General features: G+C 45.3%; 2 protein-coding genes across 2 annotated transcripts in view; one reads left to right on the forward strand and one right to left on the reverse strand.

Annotated features, from left to right (window-relative positions):
- The window catches only part of LOC143981632 (kinetochore protein NDC80 homolog), a 40,873-nt gene extending 25,100 nt beyond the window's left edge, over positions 1 to 15,773 (reverse strand). The window contains exons 1-5 of the mRNA XM_077479624.1: positions 15,696 to 15,773; positions 13,878 to 13,971; positions 10,355 to 10,441; positions 5,891 to 6,008; positions 138 to 310 (exon numbers count right to left, since the gene is read on the reverse strand). Of these exons, the coding sequence (XP_077335750.1) occupies positions 138 to 310; positions 5,891 to 6,008; positions 10,355 to 10,441; positions 13,878 to 13,966 (467 nt within the window). The 5' untranslated portion in view covers positions 13,967 to 13,971; positions 15,696 to 15,773. The remainder of the gene's footprint in view (positions 1 to 137; positions 311 to 5,890; positions 6,009 to 10,354; positions 10,442 to 13,877; positions 13,972 to 15,695) is intronic.
- A 200-nt stretch (positions 15,774 to 15,973) lies between these two features.
- The window catches only part of LOC143981633 (transcription initiation factor TFIID subunit 13), a 10,160-nt gene continuing 4,888 nt past the window's right edge, over positions 15,974 to 21,245 (forward strand). The window contains exons 1-3 of the mRNA XM_077479625.1: positions 15,974 to 16,121; positions 18,255 to 18,333; positions 21,110 to 21,207. Coding sequence (XP_077335751.1) covers positions 16,095 to 16,121; positions 18,255 to 18,333; positions 21,110 to 21,207 — 204 coding nt within the window. The 5' untranslated portion in view covers positions 15,974 to 16,094. The remainder of the gene's footprint in view (positions 16,122 to 18,254; positions 18,334 to 21,109; positions 21,208 to 21,245) is intronic.

Raw genomic sequence — 21,245 nt, forward strand, 5'->3', positions numbered from 1 at the left:
AGAAGGTATTCCCAAGTCTCATTCCATCACATATCCTGAAATTTAAACAAATGATTCCTCATTTTAGGACAGTGGGCGGAGCTCGGGACTCAAGGCGTTTCCCTGTCAGCACGTCACGTCGGAGGAGACGCACTCACCCCAGGTCTTTGAATACACGGGGAATCTCCTCCTCAAACTTGGTGCCCGGGATTTCATAGTTCGGGCAGATGAAGCTGTAGATGAAGGTGAAGATCTTCAGAAAATCTTTGGTTGAAGGACCCTGTAGTGATTTCACGGTGAGGGTCTGGGAGTAGCTGTTCTCATTCAGAAACTGTGGGGAGAAAACAGACAATAAGAAGCTGGTTGGTTTTAATCTGTGTGTACCTATACATAATATAATAAATCACCAAAAGTATTCTGGGAAGGCTGTCCACAGAGGTTTAGGAGTGTGTCTATGGGAATATTTGGTGGGCTCCTGCGCTTAAATGGAATTTGCGAGGAATGTTCTCATTTGGTGGATGCCGCAGGCACTTTCACGAGACACCAGCTCATGTATATAGACTAAAACGAAAGAAAGGTGGTGCTGCGCTTCCAGAAAAATGGAACCTAAAGCCTCATACACACGATAGGACTTTGTACAAACTTTCCCTTGGATTTTTGTACAAAGGGTGTCGGCCGAGAACATGTATTGCATACACACAGCAGGACTTTTTCAGCCAACTTTCACCAAATCATGTGGTTTTTCTGCTCTTTACCGCCACCTTTGGTCAACTTGTGTATTGTTGTCTGATCTTTTGCATTGGTTCTGAGCATGCCTGTTTGTACTTTGTACAAAAGTCCGATGGCTTTCTGTACACACGATCAGACTTTGCTCTATCAGACTTTTGTTGCCAGAAAGTTTGTCCGTTCGCACAGCCAGCAAAAGTCAGATGAAAACCAAAAAAAGTTTGTCCGATGGAGCGTACACACGGTAGGATGTTGCTCCAAAACAGCTAATTTGCATGTTTGTTGTCAAAAAGTCTGATCGTGTGTATGGGCCTTTACAAGAAAACACTAGAGAGCTAATTGTTCAAAAGGAAATGTATCAGAAGGTATATATTTAACCTAATAAGATAGAGGAGAGCTCTTCTCCAGGTGTGAAAATTATTCTATCAAGAGTGCTCACAGCAGTGTGTACACAATAATAACGGTCACAATATAGGGTGCAATTTATACCCCCACATCATAACAATAGTGCTGAGTGCAGTAATACATATGAAACCACATACAGTGGTCTGACTATAAATCAGAATTATGTGGCAAAAAGTGCTGAGTGCATCAAAACAAAACCAAAGTGACTAAAGTATAGGTAATCACTGACTAAATAAGCATAAACTAGTGACCATAATTAAGTCCAAAAAAATGCAAGCAAAGTGCAACAAAATATCAAAACATACACAATAATCGGACTAAAGATCAAAACTCTATAAACAGAAAGTGCTGAGTGCATAAAATAGCAAAACAATTGGACTATATACAGCTGTTAGTGATGTGAACACAGTCCCGTGATAATATCACATATACATTAAGGCCGGGTTCACACCGATGCGGGAACACCGCAAATCCGCGGCATTTTCCCGCATCGCATTACTCCCGCCGGCAGTTCACACTGCCCTATGCGGATGGCTGGGAGTGTCAATGATATGTTAATGACACCCCCGGATCCGTCCGCATATCGCAGTGCGATCTGCCGACTCGCACAGGAATCGGATCGCATGGTGTGAACACCCATGCGATCCGATTCTGTTGCGGACCAAAAAAAGGGTCCTGTGCGAGTTTGCTGCGGGAGCGATGCGAATTCAGCCGTACTATCTGTATGGCTGAACTCGCATCGCTACGGAGATCGGATGTGATTTGCGGTGCGAATCACATCCGGATCTCCCCCCGCAGCAGTGTGAACCCAGCCATAAAGTGATTCTGTGCTGAAAAAATGCATCAGAGACTCTTCCTCCACATAGGTGATTCCACACATAGGTGTGCACACTGGGTAATTACCTTCCCGCTATATAAAGTATAATGTATATGCAGCCTCCTCATAGATGTACCAGGAGTCCCAGGGAAGGGGGGGGGGGGGCCCTCAGGGAGTCACTCTCAGATCTCCGTCAAAATACACTTCATTCAGGTGTTCCAATATAACTCGGAGAACAAATATAAGGGCAACCATAGTGTAGCATGTATTTAAAATGTACTACTTTATTAATAGGTTAAAATTACTCACAAACGAAATGGGGTAAATAGGCAGCATTAGCAGCAAGATAATTCAAATTGACCGCTCTGGTGCGAGTGTCACTTCCGGTCTCCGTATCCTACGCGTTACGTCACTTCCGGCTCGCACCAGAGTGGTCGATTTGAATTATCTTGCTGCTAATGCTGCCTATTTACCCCATTTCGTTTGTGAGTAATTTTAACCTATTAATAAAGTAGTACATTTTAAATACATGCTACACTATGGTTGCCCTTATATTTGTTCTCTGAGTTATATTGGAACACCTGAATGAAGTGTATTTTGACGGAGATCTGAGAGTGACTCCCTGAGGGCCCCCCCCCCCTTCCCTGGGACTCCTGGTACATCTATGAGGAGGCTGCATATACATTATACTTTATATAGCGGGAAGGTAATTACCCAGTGTGCACACCTATGTGTGGAATCACCTATGTGGAGGAAGAGTCTCTGATGCATTTTTTCAGCACAGAATCACTTTAAGGCTGGGTTCACACTGCTGCGGGGGGAGATCCGGATGTGATTCGCACCGCAAATCACATCCGATCTCCGTAGCGATGCGAGTTCAGCCATACAGATAGTATGGCTGAATTCGCATCGCTCCCGCAGCAAACTCGCACGGGACCCTTTTTTTGGTCCGCAACAGAATCGGATCGCATGGGTGTTCACACCATGCGATCCGATTCCTGTGCGAGTCGGCAGATCGCACTGCGATATGCGGACGGATCTGGGGGTGTCATTAACATATCATTGACACTCCCAGCCATCCGCATAGGGCAGTGTGAACTGCCGGCGGGAGTAATGCGATGCGGGAAAATGCCGCGGATTTGCGGCGTTCCCGCATCGGTGTGAACCCGGCCTTAATGTATATGTGATATTATCACGGGACTGTGTTCACATCACTAACAGCTGTATATAGTCCAATTGTTTTGCTATTTTATGCACTCAGCACTTTCTGTTTATAGAGTTTTGATCTTTAGTCCGATTATTGTGTATGTTTTGATATTTTGTTGCACTTTGCTTGCATTTTTTTGGACTTAATTATGGTCACTAGTTTATGCTTATTTAGTCAGTGATTACCTATACTTTAGTCACTTTGGTTTTGTTTTGATGCACTCAGCACTTTTTGCCACATAATTCTGATTTATAGTCAGACCACTGTATGTGGTTTCATATGTATTACTGCACTCAGCACTATTGTTATGCTGTGGGGGTATAAATTGCACCCTATATTGTGACCGTTATTATTGTGTACACACTGCTGTGAGCACTCTTGATAGAATAATTTTCACACCTGGAGAAGAGCTCTCCTCTATCTTATTAGGTTAAATATATACCATCTGATACATTTCCTTTTGAACAATTAGCTCTCTAGTGTTTTCTTGTAAGGTTCAATTTTTCTGGAAGAGCAGCACCACCTTTCTTTCGTTTTGTCTATGGGAACGTTTGACCATTCTTCCAGAAGCGCATTTGTGAGGTCAGGCACTGATGTTGGATGAGAAGGCCTGGCACGCAGTCTCCCCTTTAATTCATCCCAAAGTTGTTTTAACAGGTTGAGATCAGGACTTTGCAGGTCAGTCAAGTTCCTCCACCCCAAACTCGCTAATCCATGTCTTTATGGACCTCGCTTTGTGCACTGGTACGCAGTCATGTTGGAATAGGAAGGGACCATCCCCAAACTGTCCCCACAAAGTTTGGAGCATGAAATTGGTATGCCGACGCCTTAAGAGTTCCCTTCACTGGAACAAAGGGGCCAAACCCAACCCCTGAAAAACACCCCCACACCATAATTAAGGATGAGCTCCGGCATGTTCGCACACTCCACGTGCAGAGCCCGCCAGGAAGTCGACGCAGCGCTGCGCTAATCACAGGCATCGAGACATTTCCTGATGTGCGGCTGCAGAGATCAGGAAACGTATCACTGCCTTGGATTAGCTAAGAGCCGTGCCAACTTCATGGCGGGCTCTGCACGAGGACTGTGCGAACACGCCGGAGCTCATCCCTAACCATAATCCCCCCTCCACCAAATTGAATGTGATCTGACACAATCACTTAACACATGGCGTGCCTCCATCCCTGTATTTGTTTATAGAAGGAAAGATAATTAGGACTTTGAGTGAGGCCCGCCATGTCAAAAATGGAGACAATATTAATACATGAATGAAATTACAATACATGATTCATTGTTGCAAACAACCATATCTAATTAGTAAGGAAAACATTGTATCAAATATATTAGGTAGTCACATGACTTACACTAAAATATGCTGCTCATAGCATGCAATACAATTGATGAATAGATATGAAAAATATATTTAAAAAAGGATAAAAATACATGATGAGACCAGGTATCTTAACATCTAATGACACTACGCGTTTCTTGGCATTTCAGCCATTGATCAGGAGTGTAATGATGTAATATACTGGAAAGGGAAATAAAGTATTGGTTGTTAAAGATGCCCTCTAATGAAGGGAGAAGAAAGAAAGAAAAAAAAAAAATCTAATACACACTCTTGACTACTGCAACTCTCTCCTTAATAGCCTATCCTTAAGCAGGCTCCTCCCCCTTTCAGTCTATTATGAATGCTGCTGTTAGACTAATACACCTCACTAATCGATCCGTGACTGCTGCCCCCTCTCTGCCAATCCCTTCACTGGCTTCCCCTCCCCCACCGTGTAAAATTAATAATGCCAACCATAACATACAAGGCCATCCACAACATCTCCCCCAGCTACATCACCAACCTCATCTGCAGATATCGCCCAAATCGCGCCCTCCGCTCCTCCTGCTCTCTTGCTCCCTGGTTACCTCATCCCATGCTTGCCTTCAAGACTTCTCCAGAGCCTCTCCCAAGCTCTGGAACTCCCTGCCCCAGTATATCCGATCAGCCCCTACCCTGTCCACTTTTAGGAGATCCCTGAAAACTCATTTATTCAGGGAAGCCTATCCCACACCCACCTAACAACTGTCCCCGAGCCACCCCCACATCAAATCATTCTCTGCAGCTATTACCTTTTGTACCACCTCCTCCCTTTAGAATGTAAGCTCTACGAGCCGGGCCCTCCTGTACCTTTTGTGTTGTCCCCCCTATACATTGTAAAGTGCTGCGTAAACTGTTGGCGCTATATAAAATCGCAAATAAAATAGATAACTTATTGCATTGCCTCAAAGTTGGGCCTGATGTCTGCACAGGAGAGTGGGGATACCAGGCATAATACCTCCCTTCCCCTCCATGGTTAACATAAGCGTGAAATGCAAGACTCCGGTGAAATGAACAAAATGTCCACTTGCCTTCTCACTGTATCTTTACTGTGGATGAGTGCGGGGTGTAGCAAGATGGCGTCGGCGAAAAACATCACTTCCGTTACAAATTCTAAAAGGTCGCCGAATCGGACGAAACACCAGCATTGGACAGCTCTAAACCTGGAAGCGCTCAGAGCCGAATGCTTCTGTGTTCATACTACCGAGCGGAGAACAGCGCACAGATCTCCCACTACTCTCCATCCAACACCCATCATGGAGGTCCTGAACTACACACAGCGGTGGCAGTATAAGAGTTAACAAGGCAAGGCTCTGATACCATTTATTACAACGCTGTACTGTACATTCTACCTTCAGGCTCAACTTATCAATACAAAGACAAGGCGTACCTCGCACAGCTGCCGAATGCACTGCTGGATGAAGGATTTGTCATGGAGGGGTCTGGGGTCCTTTATCTTCTCTGAGCCTCCGAAAGCCCCATACTGGCTGTTCCTGTTTCCGCTGGCCCTGGACAAATAGAATGCGTCAGATTTTGTCAGCAGGTCCCAGCCAATGATTCTGCTGATTGGCTGTGCCAAAAATCCACACACACACACACACACACACACACACACACACACACACACGGCTCTGTACAGAGGGAACAATCTGCTTGTTCCTGCTTTACAAACTATTTAGTAAAAAAAATAAAAATAAAAGTTAACCCTAGATGTTAAAGTGGTTGTAAAGCCTATACATTTTTTTACCTTAATGCATTCCTTGCATTAAGGTTAAAAATGTTTAGGTGTCAGCACCCCCCCCCCCTCCCTTTTCGATCCCGTAGCATGCATATCTGCAGCTCCTCTCTTCCCTCACTTCCAGGTCTCGCTGGGACACCGGGAGCCATTGGCTCGCAGTGCTGTCAATCAAAGCCAGTGACGGGGAGCGGGGCCAAGTCCTGCTGTCTGTCAATGGACACAGCAGCAGGGCTCGGGAGCGAGCACGCATTAGTGCCCCCATGGGAAGCGGCTTCCCATGGGGGTACTGGACTGATGGAAGGGGCCAGGAGCGCCTACGGAGGACCCGAAAAGAGTAGGTTTGCAGCCACAAGTATAGACATTCGTTATAAAAAAATAAAATATAAATAATTGCCGTTACAATCACTAAGCCCTTTCCAGTGTCATTAGCACAGTGAAAGTATATATACACATACACAGTTAGGTCAATATATATTTGGACACAGGCACAATTTTATTTATTTTTTCAGGTATTTACCAAAACATATTCAAGCTATAGTAATGAATGAAATACTTGTATAGCGCACAATGCGAACTGAATTGCCTCTAGGCACTGTGGCGAGCTTTGATCATCTGCTAAAAGAGGAAGGTCTTGAGTTTTTTCCTAAAAGCCAGGTGATTTTCTAATAAGTTTTATAATGGATATGGGCTGAAAGTGCATTTGAGGGTATGTACATCCAAATCGGAGGAAGGGTTTAGGAATTACAGCTCTAAGGCTACTTTTATACTGGGGGGCTCAGCACGCTGGCGGTAAAGCGGCACTATATTTAGCGGTGCTTTACCGTCGTTTTAGCGGCGCTGAACGGCTGCTAGAGGGGCAGTTTTAACCCCCACTAGCGTACTAAAAAGGGTTAAAACCGCCCGCAAAGCGGCACTGTAGCGCAGGTTTGGAGCGCTGCCCCATTGTGTTCAATGGGAAGGGGAGCTTTAGGAGCGGTAAATACACCGCTCCTACATCGCAACAAAGATGCGGCTTACAGGACTTTTGACCGTCCTGCAAGCACACCGCTCCAGTGAGAAAGTAAGAAAGTGAGAAAGTAACTGGACAATTGAGTCAAAAGCTGTGTCTTGGCCCGGTGTGCACTACTGCTTCCTTATCTCTTCATCAGTTAAGCAGGTAAAAGGTCTGGCGTTGATTCTAAGTGCGGTATTTGTATTTCAATTGTTTTGCTGGGAACCTACATCATGTGTTCATAGGAACTGTCCATGCAAGTGAAACAGGCCATTGTAAGGCCTCAAAAAATAAACAAATCCATCAGAGAGATAGCAGCAACATTAGGAGTTGCCAAATCAACAGTTTGGTACATTCTGAGGAAAGAAGAACACACTGGTGAACTCCGCAACATAAAATGGCCTGGACGTCAACGGAAAAATAACAATGGTGGATGATCACAGAATCCTCCAGGGAGGGGCCAGAAGCACTGGTGTTCTGTCAAAATAAGCTAATTCATCAACATCTCCAATGAGGTCACTTCCAGTTACTGTAAACCAGGGGTAGGCAACCTGGGGCCCTTCAGCTGTTGCAGAACTACAAGTCCCATCATGGGAGTAATTGTAACTGCCAGCCTTACAATGCCTCATGGGAAATGTAGTTCCACAACAGCTGGAGGGCCCCAGGTTGCCTACCACTGCTGTAAACCATCATTAATTGGAGATTTCGATGACTTGCCATTTTGACGCAACACCGGCAAGCGTGTACACTCCAGTACATGAAGACTTTGCTGTTTCGACACAACAGCGCGTAACCAGGAAACAGTTGTCGCAATATCTGCTCATAGTACTGTGTACCGGAGTGCCGTGGTGGAGGTGCCATTTTGTTGGTTGGCATCAGAGAGGACCAACAATATCTGCTCATAATACTGTGTACCAGAGAGTTTATGGTTGCCGGTGTTGTGTCATAACAGCAAGTCATCACAATCTCTAATTACTGACAGTTTACGGTAACTGAAGTGATGCAATTGGAGATCTTGATCAATTTTGATGGAACACTGGCGAGGGACCAGAGAAGAGGAGGATATGGGGCTGCTCTGTGCAAAATCATTACACAGAGCAGGCAAGTATAACTTTTTTTTTTTTTTTAACAAATGAGATGTAGTATCACTTTAAAGTGGTTGTAAACTCTGTTACACCACCAGTACCTACAGGTAAGCCTGTAATAAAAACTTCCCTGTAGGTACTGTGAATTTCTCCTAAACGTGCACAGCTTAGGAGACATTCAGAGTGCATGCAGCCGATGACATTATCAGCGCATGCGCTCTGAAGGTCTGGCTTACAGCGTCGTACACAGCGATTTCCCCGGAAGAAACACTGGGGGAAGATGTCAGCCGCCTCAGCGGTGAGTGGGCATCGCTGGAACGTTCTAAGGCAAGTATTTCATAATGTGCTAGTATGAGATGCTAACTAGCTCATTATGCCATTATCTTACAGGGGCCTTCTTTAATAAAAGGGATCAGCAGCTCACCCCATATCAGGTGGAGAAAAAAACAATGTGAGCTGGTGGAGTGGGGGGGGGGGGGGGGGGAAGGGAGAGGATAGCACTGCTTGGGATTTCACACTGATGTCAGCTCACTACAGGAAATTAGGCGCACACTGGATTTCTGGCAGGTAATTTTCTGTACGCCGAGTTTTCAAAAGGGATAATTTGTGGTTAACTGTACGGCATTTGCAGATATATAGTTAAGAGCCCTTTCCCACTGTGCCGCCTAGGGCGTCAGCGGTAAACCGGTGCTATTCAGCCGTTAGTGGGGCGGTTTTAATCTCCCGCTAGCGGCCGAAAAGGGGTTGAATCCGCCCCCAAAACGCAGCTGCGTTTTGCCAGTGGTATAGCAGCGCTCCCCCATTTATTTCAATGGGGAGGAGCGGTGAGTTCACCGCTCCAAAGAAGCTGCTGGCAAGACTTTTTCTGACGCCCTCCTAGCGCACCGCTCATCGGCCTTTTACACTGGAGTGAATGGAGCTGCTTTTTTAGGGCAGTTTGCATGCGCTATTTTTAACGCTGTAGCACCTGCAAAACGCCCCCCCAGTGTGAAAGGGGTCTTAAAGTGGAACTAAACTCACCTGTTCTCCAGCGATGTGATCCCTGGCGCTCCATGCTAGCCGCTGCCATCTTCAGGTAATGATCCCCAGCTGTTTTAGTTGGCTGGCCTGAAATGACATCACTCCTGGCAGTTCAGTCATTCAGCATTGCCAAGTTTCTACACTGGGCTCCTTCCTATGCAATTGTGGGCCGGCAGTCTTTTTCCACGTTCATGCTGCCGACCCCCAGTGACTTGCTGGCAGGTCTGCCCTCTGTGTGTCACTCCTGCAGCAACCTGGGATATGTGATGGGGGATATCCCAGGAGGCTGCAGGAGCAGAGACATGCCAAGAACTAGACAAGAATGGAAGTGGGGGTGGGGCAGGAGGAAAATGTAAAAAAAAAAAAAAAAAAAAAAAAAAAAAAAGAAGAAGAGGAGCTCCAGTCTCTCCCAAAATAAAATTAAAAAAGTCAGCAGCTACAAATACTGTAACTGCTGACTTTTAATATAAGGACACTTACCTGTCCAGGGATCCAGTGCTGTCCTCACCTGAACCAATTCTTTGTTCTGCTTTGAGTCCAGGCACCGCCATCTTAGCTAAAGAAAAATTGGCAGTGAAGCCCTGTGGCTTCCAAGCTGGTTTCCCACTGCGCAAGCATGAGCCGCAATGCACTTTGTGAATGGTCCCCCAGACTTCTGGGACCTGCGACGGGTCCCACAGACCTCTGGGACCTGCGACGGGTCCCACAGACCTCTGGGACCTGCGACGGGTCCCACAGACCTCTGGGACCTGCGACGGGTCCCACAAGGCTGCGGGGAAAGAAGGAAGGGCTGAACTACCACTAGGCTTGTTGCAACTACATGTCCGAAAGTGGGAGCGGGCATCTGTCAGCATCAAGTACCTGCTCCCCCTCCCCTCAAAAAGTGCCAATGATTTAAAAAAAATAAAAAAAAATAAAAAGGGGAATGGGGTGGATGCAATCAAGCAGAACTTCCCTTTCTGGGTGAAGTTGCACTTTAATTTCTGAAGCGAAGATCCCCTTTAATTTAAAAAACATTACCTCTTCCCAAAGAAGCTGGTCTTCCTCTCCGAGGTACCGGAGCTTGGCTTGGCCATACTCAGCTTACCCAGCCCAGGCCTCTCTTTGCTGGAGAGAAAAACAAGCAATTATATAAGAGACAAAAAGTATCCAAACATACATGTGCTAAATACAGGCAAATGAAAACACAAATATACCCAAACCATGTACAGCTTGGAGGCAAAGCTCTAAACAGCTTGGCAATATACTGTGTAATGCCAAATGGCCTCAGATCCTCAGGGGCGTGTCCACCTCTCAGGGGAAATGCACACCAGCTGGGCAGCAGTAGCAAACACCCTATTGGTGGGTGTAGAAGTCACATGACCTCAACACTTCACAGTGAATGAAAAGATTTACCCTCTAGCTGCCGAGGGAGAACAACCAACTCGCCCATTTAGCTCACGTCGGATCCGCTAGACCCTCACAATGTCATCACATATATGTGCTAATCAGAAAGTGAGTAAAATGCACATTTCAGGCTTGTAGATTAAATAACACCCCCCAAACATTTTTTTATTTTTCCTATACAGTGAGGGATAAAGGTATTTGATCCCCTGCTAATTTTGTACGTTTGCCCACTGACAAAGAAATGATCAGTCTATAAATTTTAGAAGGTCGGTTTATTTTACCAGCGAGGCAGAACAACAAAAATATCAAAATAAAAAATAAAAATTGTATTTCAAAAAAGTTATAAATTGATTTGCATTTTAATGAGTGAAATAAGTATTTGACCCCTTCGCAAAACATGACTTAGTACTTGGTGATAAAACCCTTGTTGGCAATCACAGAGGTCAGACGTTTCTTGTAGTTGGCCACCAGGTTTGCAGACATCTCAGGAGGGATTTTGTCCGCTTTGTAGATCCTCTCCAAGTCGTTAAAGGGATTGTAAAGTGATTTTTTTTTTTTTCTATTTAAAATAAACATGTTATACTTACCTCCACTGTGCAGCTCGTTTTGCAGAGTGACCCCGAACCTGCTCTTCTGGGCTCCCTCGGCGGCTGTCGCGGCTTCCTCCCGCAGATGCTTCTCACGTTCATGCGAGCTCCCTCGCATGGCGAGAAGCATCTGTGGGCACGCTCCCGTGATACAGCCGGCGGCTATAGCCGCTCGCTGTATCACATGGCCCTGCCCCCCGCGTCAGTGGATGTGATTGACAGCAGCGCGAGCCAATGGCTGCGCTGCTTTCCATCCATCCACTCCAGCCAATCAGCGGCCAGGCTGAACGGTGGAAAGGATGTCGGGGGACGAGCGCGGGACTTTCGAGGGGTGAGGTAAGTAAAATGTGGGGGCTGGGGGGCGCAGGGACTGTCAGATGTTTTTTCACCTTAATGCATAGAATGTATTAAGGTGAAAAAACACTTACCTTTACAACCCCTTTAAGGTTTCCAGGCTGTGGTTTGGTAGCTTGAATCTTCAACTCCCTCCACATATTTTCTATGGGATTAAGGTCTAGAGCAGTGATTCTCAACCAGGGTTCCCTGGAACCCTAGGGTTCCTCCAGAGGTTGTAGGGGTTCCTTCAGCATTGGGCAATTTCTGCCTCTCAGATAAGTTCCCACCGACACCATTGATCTTTTTAGCTATCTGTAAGGAGGTAATTCTTCCCAATGACCACAAGTGTAAGGACCATTCTTCCCACTAATGTAATGTAATGTATCGTGAGTTGTAAATTTCTAATTTTTAGCGGGGGTTCCCCGAGACCAGAGAACTATGTGAAGGATTCCTCTGTGTTAAATAGGTTGAGAAAGGTTGGTCTAGAGACCGGCTAGTCCACTCCAGGACCTCAATGTCTTAAAACCTTTTTTGAGGCACTCCTTTGTCACCTTGGCTGTGTGTTTTGGGTCATTGTCATGCTGGAACACCCATCCACGACCCATTTTCAAACACCCTGGCTGAGGTTAGGAGGTTCTCATCCAAGATTTGATGGTATGTGACCCCGTCCATCGTCCCTTTGATGCGGTGAAGTTGTCCTGTCCCCTCATCAGAAAAACACCCCCAAAGCATAATGTTACCACCTCCATGTATGACGGTGAAGATGGTGTTCTTGGGGGTCATAGGCAGCATTCCTCCTCCTCCTCCAAACACGGCGAGTTGAGTTGATGCCAAAGAGCTTGATTTTGGTCTCTTCTGACCACAACACTTTCCCTCAGTTCTCCTCTGAATCCTTCAAATGTTAATTAGTAATCTTCAGACAGGCCTGTACATGTGATTTCCTGAGTAGAGGGAACTTGCGGGCGGTGAAGGATTTCAGTTCCTCGCGGTGTAGTGTCTTACCAATAGTTTTCTTGGTGACTATGGTCACAGCCGAGATCATTGAGAAGATTCTCCCGTGTAGTTCTGGGCGGATTCCTCACCGTTCTCCTCATCATTGAAACTCCACCAGATGAGATCTTCCATGGAGCCCCAGACCGAAGGAGACTGAGACTGAAAATAGGAGACTAAAAATAATCGCACCAACTGTTGTCACCCGCTCACCAAGCTACTTGGCGATGGTCTTGTAGCCCATTCCAGCCTTGTGTAGATCTACAAACTTCTCCCCGACATCCTTGGACAGCTCTTTACTCTTGGCCATGGTGGAGAGATTAGAATCCAATTGGTTGCTTTTGTGGACAGGTGCTTTTTATACAGGTAACAAGCTGAGATTAGGAGCACTCCCTTTTAAGAGAGAGAGAGTGCTCCTAATCTCAGCTCATTACCTGTATAGAAAAGACACCTGGGAGCCAGAAATCTTGCCGATTGATAGGGGATCCAAATACTTATTGCTCTCATTAAAATGCAAATCTTTTTGAAATGCGTTTTTCTGGATATTTTTGTTGTTTTTCTGTCTCTCACTGTTATAATAAACCGACCAATAAAATTATAGACTGACCATTTCTTTGTCAGTGGGCAAACCTACAAAATCAGCCGGGGATCAAATAAACCCCCCCACTGTATATGGAAGTATACATATGCCAAGGCAAAAAATTAGCCTTGCCCCGCCACATTCAGCTGGTGGTACTGCCCAGTCAATTGAATGGGGCCACAACAATATACAATGCAGCTGGGAAATGGTGGGGCGGGAGTTGAAGCAGGGAGGTCTCATATCGCCTCATTACTGGCTGAAATGACCTTTGAAAAGCAATTTACTGCGGATCGCTCTTTAGATGGCTAAAAAAAGTAAATGACCCCTTACGAAACAACCCCCTTTGAAAATTCTTGAAACAAAGAGTACCTGCCCCTCTTCCTAAGTGGGGTAACTCCTAACATCCAACCATAATTCCAGGTCAGCCCAAAATAGATTCTGACTGGTCACTGTACTACAGGGAATTTTATTTTCCTGAACAAAGTGAGGGTTAGAATCTCTGTCAGATTTTTATTTTCTGTAGAGGATTCCCCCCCAACTTCCTGAGCAGAAGGGAAGGAAAATCTCTGCAATGCGGACAAGAATAGGAGAAAAAAAAAAAAATGACATAAAATGAGGCTGCCCCTCCCCCAATCTTACATCCCTGAAGTCTGTAGGGACTTACGTCTGCGGGGTGGTCATGCCCGCTCGATTGCTGTCTTGGACCCGCAGGGGTTGCAGAGACTGCCGGTTGGCGGCTGAACTTCTCCTCATGGTTCCTGGTCAGAGACAGAAAACATTTGGCGGGTTATCGGATTATAAGATGCCGATTATCCAATCACCGGCCGCTCCAGGCAGCCGATATCTCGGGGAGAACATTCATAGACTAGGAAATGAATGTTTATTACATGTCCAGCACTCCTCTCCCCTCTACATGTTCATTTCATGTTGTCAGGAGCTCAGTCATGTGACCTGTCAGTGACCCGCCTCCTATCATGCAGAGAACACACAGAGGGACCGGTCTGCATTTTAGGATTGGTAAAATACAAGTGTGATAGCCACCATAGCAACCATCCATCTGTCCACAGCTCTCACCTTAGCAACCAGCACTCATCCATCCTCACCTCAGCAACCATCCCCCCATCCATAGCTCTCACCTTAGCAACCACCCCCCCATCCATAGCTCTCACCTCAGCAACCATCCCCCCATCCATAGCTCTCACCTCAGCAACCATCCCCCCATCCATAGCTCTCACCTCAGCAACCATCCCCCCATCCATAGCTCTCACCTCAGCAACCATCCCCCCATCCATAGCTCTCACCTCAGCAACCATCCCCCCATCCATAGCTCTCACCTTAGCAACCATCCCCCCCATCCATAGCTCTCACCTTAGCAACCATCCCCCCCATCCATAGCTCTCCCCTTAGCAACCAGCCCCACATCCATCCACAGTTCTCCCCTTAGCAACCAGTCTCCATCTTTCACAGTTCTCTCCTTAGCAACAAGCCCTCCATTCATCCAAAGCTCTCCCCTTAGCAACCAGCTACCATTCACCCGCAGTTCTTCCCTTAGCAACCAGCCCCCCCCCATCCATAGTTCTCTCCTTAGCAACCAGCCCCCCATCCATCCACAGTTATCTCCCCTTAGCAACCAGCCCCCATTCCATCCACAGTTATCTCCCCTTAGCAACCAGCCCCGATCCATATACAGTTATCTCCCCTTAGCAACCAGCACCCCATCCATCCACAGCTCTCCTTTAGCAACAAGCCCCCCCATTCATTCAAATCTCTCCCCTTAGCAACCAACTACCATTCACCCACAGTTCTCCCCTTAGCAACCAGCTACCATTCATCCGCAGCTCTCCCCTTAGCAACCACCCCCCCCATCCACTCACAGCTCTCCCCTTAGCAACCAGCCCCCCATCCATTCACAATTCTCTCCTCAGCAACCAGCCCCCCCATCCATCCACAATTCTCTCCTCAGCAACCAGCCCCCCCATCCATCCTCACCTTAGCAACAGCCCCCCACCCTTCCACAGCTCTCTCCTTAGAAACCAGCCCCCCCCCCCCCATCCACATTTATCTCCTTAGTGACCAGCCCCCATCCACTCATAGCTCTCCCCTTAGCAAGCAACCCCCCCCCCCCCCACAGCTCTGCCCTTAGAAACCAGCCACCCCCTCCATCTCCCCTTAGCAACCAGCCCCCATCCATCCACAGTTGGCGCACCCCCAGCTCTCTCTTTAGCATCAAGACCCCTCTCCATTCACAGTGGCAGTGTGCAGCAAAGCAATGGCGGCACAGAGACCAACAATCTTGGGAGGTGGAGGGTAAGGTGTGCTGTAATGCCACCCCCGATTCGACATGGAAGATAGCAGTGAGGAGATCCCCGGTATGGAGAGGAGTACTGAGCTCTGAACGGCCTCCGAAGTGGCCTTAGGGAAGGGCAGCCCATCCCAACTCTCCCAGCCCGGCTCCAGATCTCTCTCCCAGCCCCGTACTCACCAGTTGCTCTCGGCCTCCTTACAGCGGTTTAAAATTCAAATTCGGCGCCTGCGCGTCCCCCAACCCGAGCCCCTCCCACTGCCCCTCCCACTCTACCCAGTCACCCGGACACCAATCCAAGGCACGCCCCTTCTTGTCACACAGCATACGCCTCTCCCAGGCGCGCCCCCCCTCCCCGTCCAATCCAATCATCTAAAATGGCAGTGGGCGGAGAAACTGGAGCCATGTTAGTACACCTAGACCTTGTCGCAGCTCCTAAAGATCACTTGATAAGCAGCAGCCTATGCTCGCAGACCGCAAAAGCTGGTCACGTGGTGCAATAAAAATGGCGGACGTAGCGGGCGCCATGTTTGTACGCCCGGAAGTAGGCGAGCGAAGGAGCTTGGTGGGAGAGTAAAGATGGTGGATGAGGATGAAGATCAGACGGTGAGATGATAATATGGAATGAATTGATGGGAATGGTTTGTGTTGGTGTGTGTGAGAGTCTCCTACCAATGTGCTCTGTGTACACAATATATAGTGCTGTCACCTTTCTTCAAGCCAAATGTCTCCAAGACTTTACTGGCACGCTGCAATTATTATTTTTATTATATATATATATATATATATATATATATATATATATATATATATATATATATATATATATATATATATATATATATATAATTTTTTTTTTTTTTTTTTTTTATATAGTATTCATTGTAAAAGACATTGGACACTTCTGGGTGGATTAACCAGTTGAGGACCAGACATTTTCTTGCACTTTTTGTTTACATGTGAAAATCTCTGTGTTTATTTTATTTATTTTTTGTTTTGTTGTAATTTTTTTTTTCTTTCTTAGAATTCCCAAACATTATATATTTTTTTTTTCTATTTTTTTTTTTTTGAAAGCAGAGACCCCAGAGAATTAATTGGTGGGTTTTGCATTCATTTATGTCACGTAGTGTGTTTTTTTTTTTTTGTTTGTTTTTTTTAAATGCAGTTTTTGTAAAAAAACCAAAAAAAATTACAACTACACTTTTTTTTTTTTTTAACATTTTAATTAGAGCTGCATGATTCTGGTCAAAATGAGAATCAATTTTTTTTTTTTTTTTTTGCTTAGAATAAAAACACGATTCTCGCAATTTAAAATCCTTCACATTATAAAAAAATTTAAAAAAATGGGCTCACTTTACTGGTTTAGGTGTGTGTGTTTTTTTATTTTTTTGTTTTTTTTTATTCATTAAAGTTATTTTGTTCCCAAAAAATTGCACTTGAAAGACTGCTGCGCACAATATAGTGTGACATAAAATGTTGCAACAACCACCATTTTATTCTCTAGTAGGGTGTCTACTAAAAAAAAATAAATAAATATATATATATATATATATATATATATATATATATATATATATATATATATATAAAATGTGTGTGTGTTTGGGGGTTCTAAGACATTTTCTAGCAAAAAAAAACAAAACATGATTTTAACTTAAAACCAACAAATGTCAGAAAAAGGTTTAGTGTTTTAAGTGGTTAAACCTTTTTTCACTTACACAAAGTCTATTCCATTGACAAATTGTTACAATGTTTATACTTAAAGAGGAAGTAAACCCTGATGAGTTTACTTCCTCTTTCATTCCCTGCAAAGGTAAAGCATAATGGACTACTATGCATCACATCGCATCGCATCGCATAGTAGTCCATTATGTGTCACTTACCTGACACAGGAGCCAGCGATGTCACCGCCGTCCCCTGTAGTCCGGCACATCCATCTTCTCGGTGGGGTCTCGCTGCTCCGCTGCTGTCATTCGGCGAAGCATATTCGCCGTTGATGTTCACATTGATACCTCACATGCGTGGGACGATTGCGGTTTGCTTGCGCTCGGGACGCACGCAATCACCTTTGCGCGCTAGCGTGGGGGGGGGGGGGCATGTGGCTAACCTAAGCCACTCAGCTGTGTCTACAAGCAGCAGGAGAGGAGTTTGGGGGGGCGATGCCTGCAGCTGCATGTCACCCTCCCCACCCCCCCCCTGTTACAACCACTTGAAACGCAATGCAGGTATGTGATTTTGCGGCAAGTGGCTCATATGGCTGCCTAAGGAAGGGGAGAGCATTGAGTCCTTGAAACGTGTTGGCTAATGACCTGTCATGTGAAATTAAGATATTCCAGTCTGATAGATATATATATATATATATATATATATATATATATATATATATATATATATATATATATATATATATATATATATATTTTTTTTTTTTTTTTTTTAAATAGTGTTGCCCTCACTCTCTCCCCTTCTTGGGGGGGGGGGGCCCCCCCCTTTTTTTTTTTTTTTCTTTTATTGCTTCCTTTGTGTGAACAGACTTGTCCTGACACGCCACCATCCTCCCCCCCCCAGCCATTCACTTGGAAGACTAGTATACTGAGGTTTCTCCTGCCCACTCACCTCTCTGTGTAGCTGAGGTCAGAAGAAATTTGATCACTTATTTCCTTTTTAATTTTATTTTTTTTTTTATTACAAGGTGAAGGCTCACATACACTTCATTTATTTAAAGTTCTGCTTTTCCAGTTTGAGGAGGAGAGCGAGGAGACGTCGGGAGGAGCGGAAGGAGGACTCGGCAGGAGGAAGAGGCTCTTCGCTAAAGAGTGTAAGTTGGGACTTTTTAATGGGGAGAAGTAAAGGGGCCGATTCAAAAAGCAGAGGGGTGTCTTCGCATATTACCCCCCCTTTGCCGGCCGCAGTACCCACAGCGGGTAACATAAGTACTGAACACGTCACCAATTTTTCTCGGTAAATATATTGGTAAAGGTTCTATTGAACTAAAATTTCCCCCACATGTCTGTAACACCCCATACAACCCATACATACAAAGATACCAAAATACATTCAGAAATGAAGTTCTGTGTAATAAAATGGAAGGACACAGGGAAAAAGTATTGGAACCCCCTAACTGAAATGTATTTAACCACTTGCCGACCAGCGTACACCGATGTACGTCGAGAGAATGGCACGGGCAGGCAAATGGGTGTACGTGTACGTCCCTTTAAATTTGCCGCTCCCGCGCTGGTCGGGACCCCCGTGAGTCTGGTCGCGGGACCCGCGGACTCGATCGCCGCGGGCATCCACGCGATCATCTCACGGAGCGGCCGAATGAAGAAATGCCGTTGTAAACAGCATTTCTCCATTCTGCCTAGCAACTAGTGACGCTGATCTCTGCTCCATGTGATTGGAGCAGAGATCAGTGTTCACTAAATGAAAACCCAACCCCCCCACAGTTAGTAACACGCCCCTAGGAACACTTAACCCCTACACTGCCACCCACTGGTTAACCCCTTCACTGCCAGTGTAATTTACACAGGAATCGCTGCATTTATATAGCAGTGATTACTGTATAAATGACACTGGTCCCAAAAATGTCCGATGGGTCCCCGACAATTTCGCAGTCACAATAAAAATCGCTGATCGCTGCCATTACTAGTAAAAAAAAAAAAAAAAAAAAAATTAATAAAAATGCTATAAAACTATCCCTATTTTGTAAACGCTATAACTTTTGCGCAAACCAATCAATAATCGCTTATTGCGATTTTTTTTTTTTTTTTTTTTTTTTTAACCAAAAATATGTAGAATACGTATCGCCCTAAACTGAGGGAAAAAATGTTTTTTTATATATTTTTGGGGGATATTTATTATAACACAAAGTAAAAAATAATGCGTTTTTTCAAAATTGTCGCTCTTTTTGTTTATAGCGCAAAAAATAAAAACCGCATGGGTGATCAAATACCACCAAAAGAAAGCTCTATTTGTGGGGAAAAAAAGGACATCAATGTTTGTTTGGGAGCCATGTCGCACGACCGCGCAATTGTCAGTTAAAGCGACGCAGTGCCGAATCCCAAAAAGTGGTCTGGTCTTTGACCAGCAAAATGGTCCGGTCTGAAAGTGGTTAATATTTGGTAAAAAATCCTTTGTTGGTAATGACGGCTTCAAGACGTCTCCTGTATGGAGGAGCGAGTCGCATGCGTTGCTCTGGTGTGATTTTTAGCTCATTCTTCCACACAGTCTTCAAATCTTGAAGGCTCCGTGGACCTCTTCTATGAACTCTGATCTTTAGTTCTTTCCATGGATTTTCTTTTGGATTGAAGTCGGGTGATTGGCCGGGCCGTTCTAGCAGCTTAATTTTCTTTCTTTGAAACCAAAGGAGAGTTTCCTTGGCTTTGTGTGTTTGGGATGATTGTCCTCCTGAGATGTCCTCCTGAGATGTCCTCCTGAGATGTCCTCCTGAGATGTCCTCCTGAGATGTCCTCCTGAGATGTCCTCCTTCGTTTCATCTTCATCATCCTGGTAGATGGCGGCAGATTTTTATCAAGAATGTCTTGGTCCATTTTTCCATTCATCCTTCCTTCAATGGTATGAAGTTTTACAGTAATATATCCTAAAAACCAGCCCCACCCCCACCATGATGTTCCCACCTGCAACCCTCACTGTTGGTATGGGGGGTGTTTTTGGGGGTGATGTGACCTCCAAACATGATGCGTATTATGGCCTCCAAAGACTTACATTTAGGTCTCCTCTGACCAGACTATATTCTCGCATATTTCACAGGCGTGTCTAAGTGTTGTTCAGCAAACTTTAAACGAGCGCCAACATGCTTTTTCTTCAGTAATGGAGTGTTGGGCGGTGAGCGTGCATACAGGCCATGGCCTGTGAGTGCATTACTTATTGTTGTACCTGCTAATTCCAGGTCTTTCTGAAACTCCCCACAAGTGGTCCTTGGCTCTTGGACATCTCTTCTGATAATTCTTTTCACTCCTCTGTCAGAAATCTTGTGAGAAGCACCAGGTCATGGCTGGTCTATGGTGAAATTATATTCTTTCCAGTTCCGGATTATGGCCCCAACAGTGCTCACGGGAACAATCAGATGTTTAAAAATCCTTCTGTAGCCAATGCCATCAGTATGTTTTGCAACAATAAGGTTGCGAAGGTCTTGAGAGAGCTCTTTGCTTTTACCCATCATGAGATGTTTCCTATGTGACACCTTAGTAATGAGACACCTTTTTATAGGCCATCAGGTGAGACTGAACCAGCTGATATTAATTTGCACTGACTGAAATATATTTACCTATAAAAATGGTGATGCGTTCAATACTTAAACTGCTATATAGGGCAAAATAAGTGACTTGTTCTAGAACAGGGAGTAAAATGTAATAGTTGTAGCAATCATTACTAATGTCGTTGATCATGTGGCTTGGTTGTGTAAACTGAAATCTGATTGGTTGCTGTAAGTTGGTACCTTCAGCACATGATCACTTTATAGTGAGCCCAATATGATCTGTGTGGTGTCATTTACTGGTGGTGTCACCCGTACTGGCCGTCTCTCCTGTGATGACATGGTGTCACCTGTACTGACAGTCTGCTCTCTCCTGCAGTGCGCTGTATGATGTATGGATTCGGAGATGATCAGAACCCGTATACAGAGTCTGTGGATATTCTGGAGGATCTGGTGATAGAATTCCTCACTGAAATGGTCGGTATAAATTATTATGTTGCTTGCCGTTCAGTTGG

Source organism: Lithobates pipiens, unplaced genomic scaffold (assembly GCF_037356315.1).
Source record: "Lithobates pipiens isolate NorthernLeopardFrog02 unplaced genomic scaffold, aLitPip1_a1.2 Scaffold_16, whole genome shotgun sequence".
NCBI classification, from domain to species: Eukaryota; Metazoa; Chordata; class Amphibia; order Anura; family Ranidae; genus Lithobates; species Lithobates pipiens.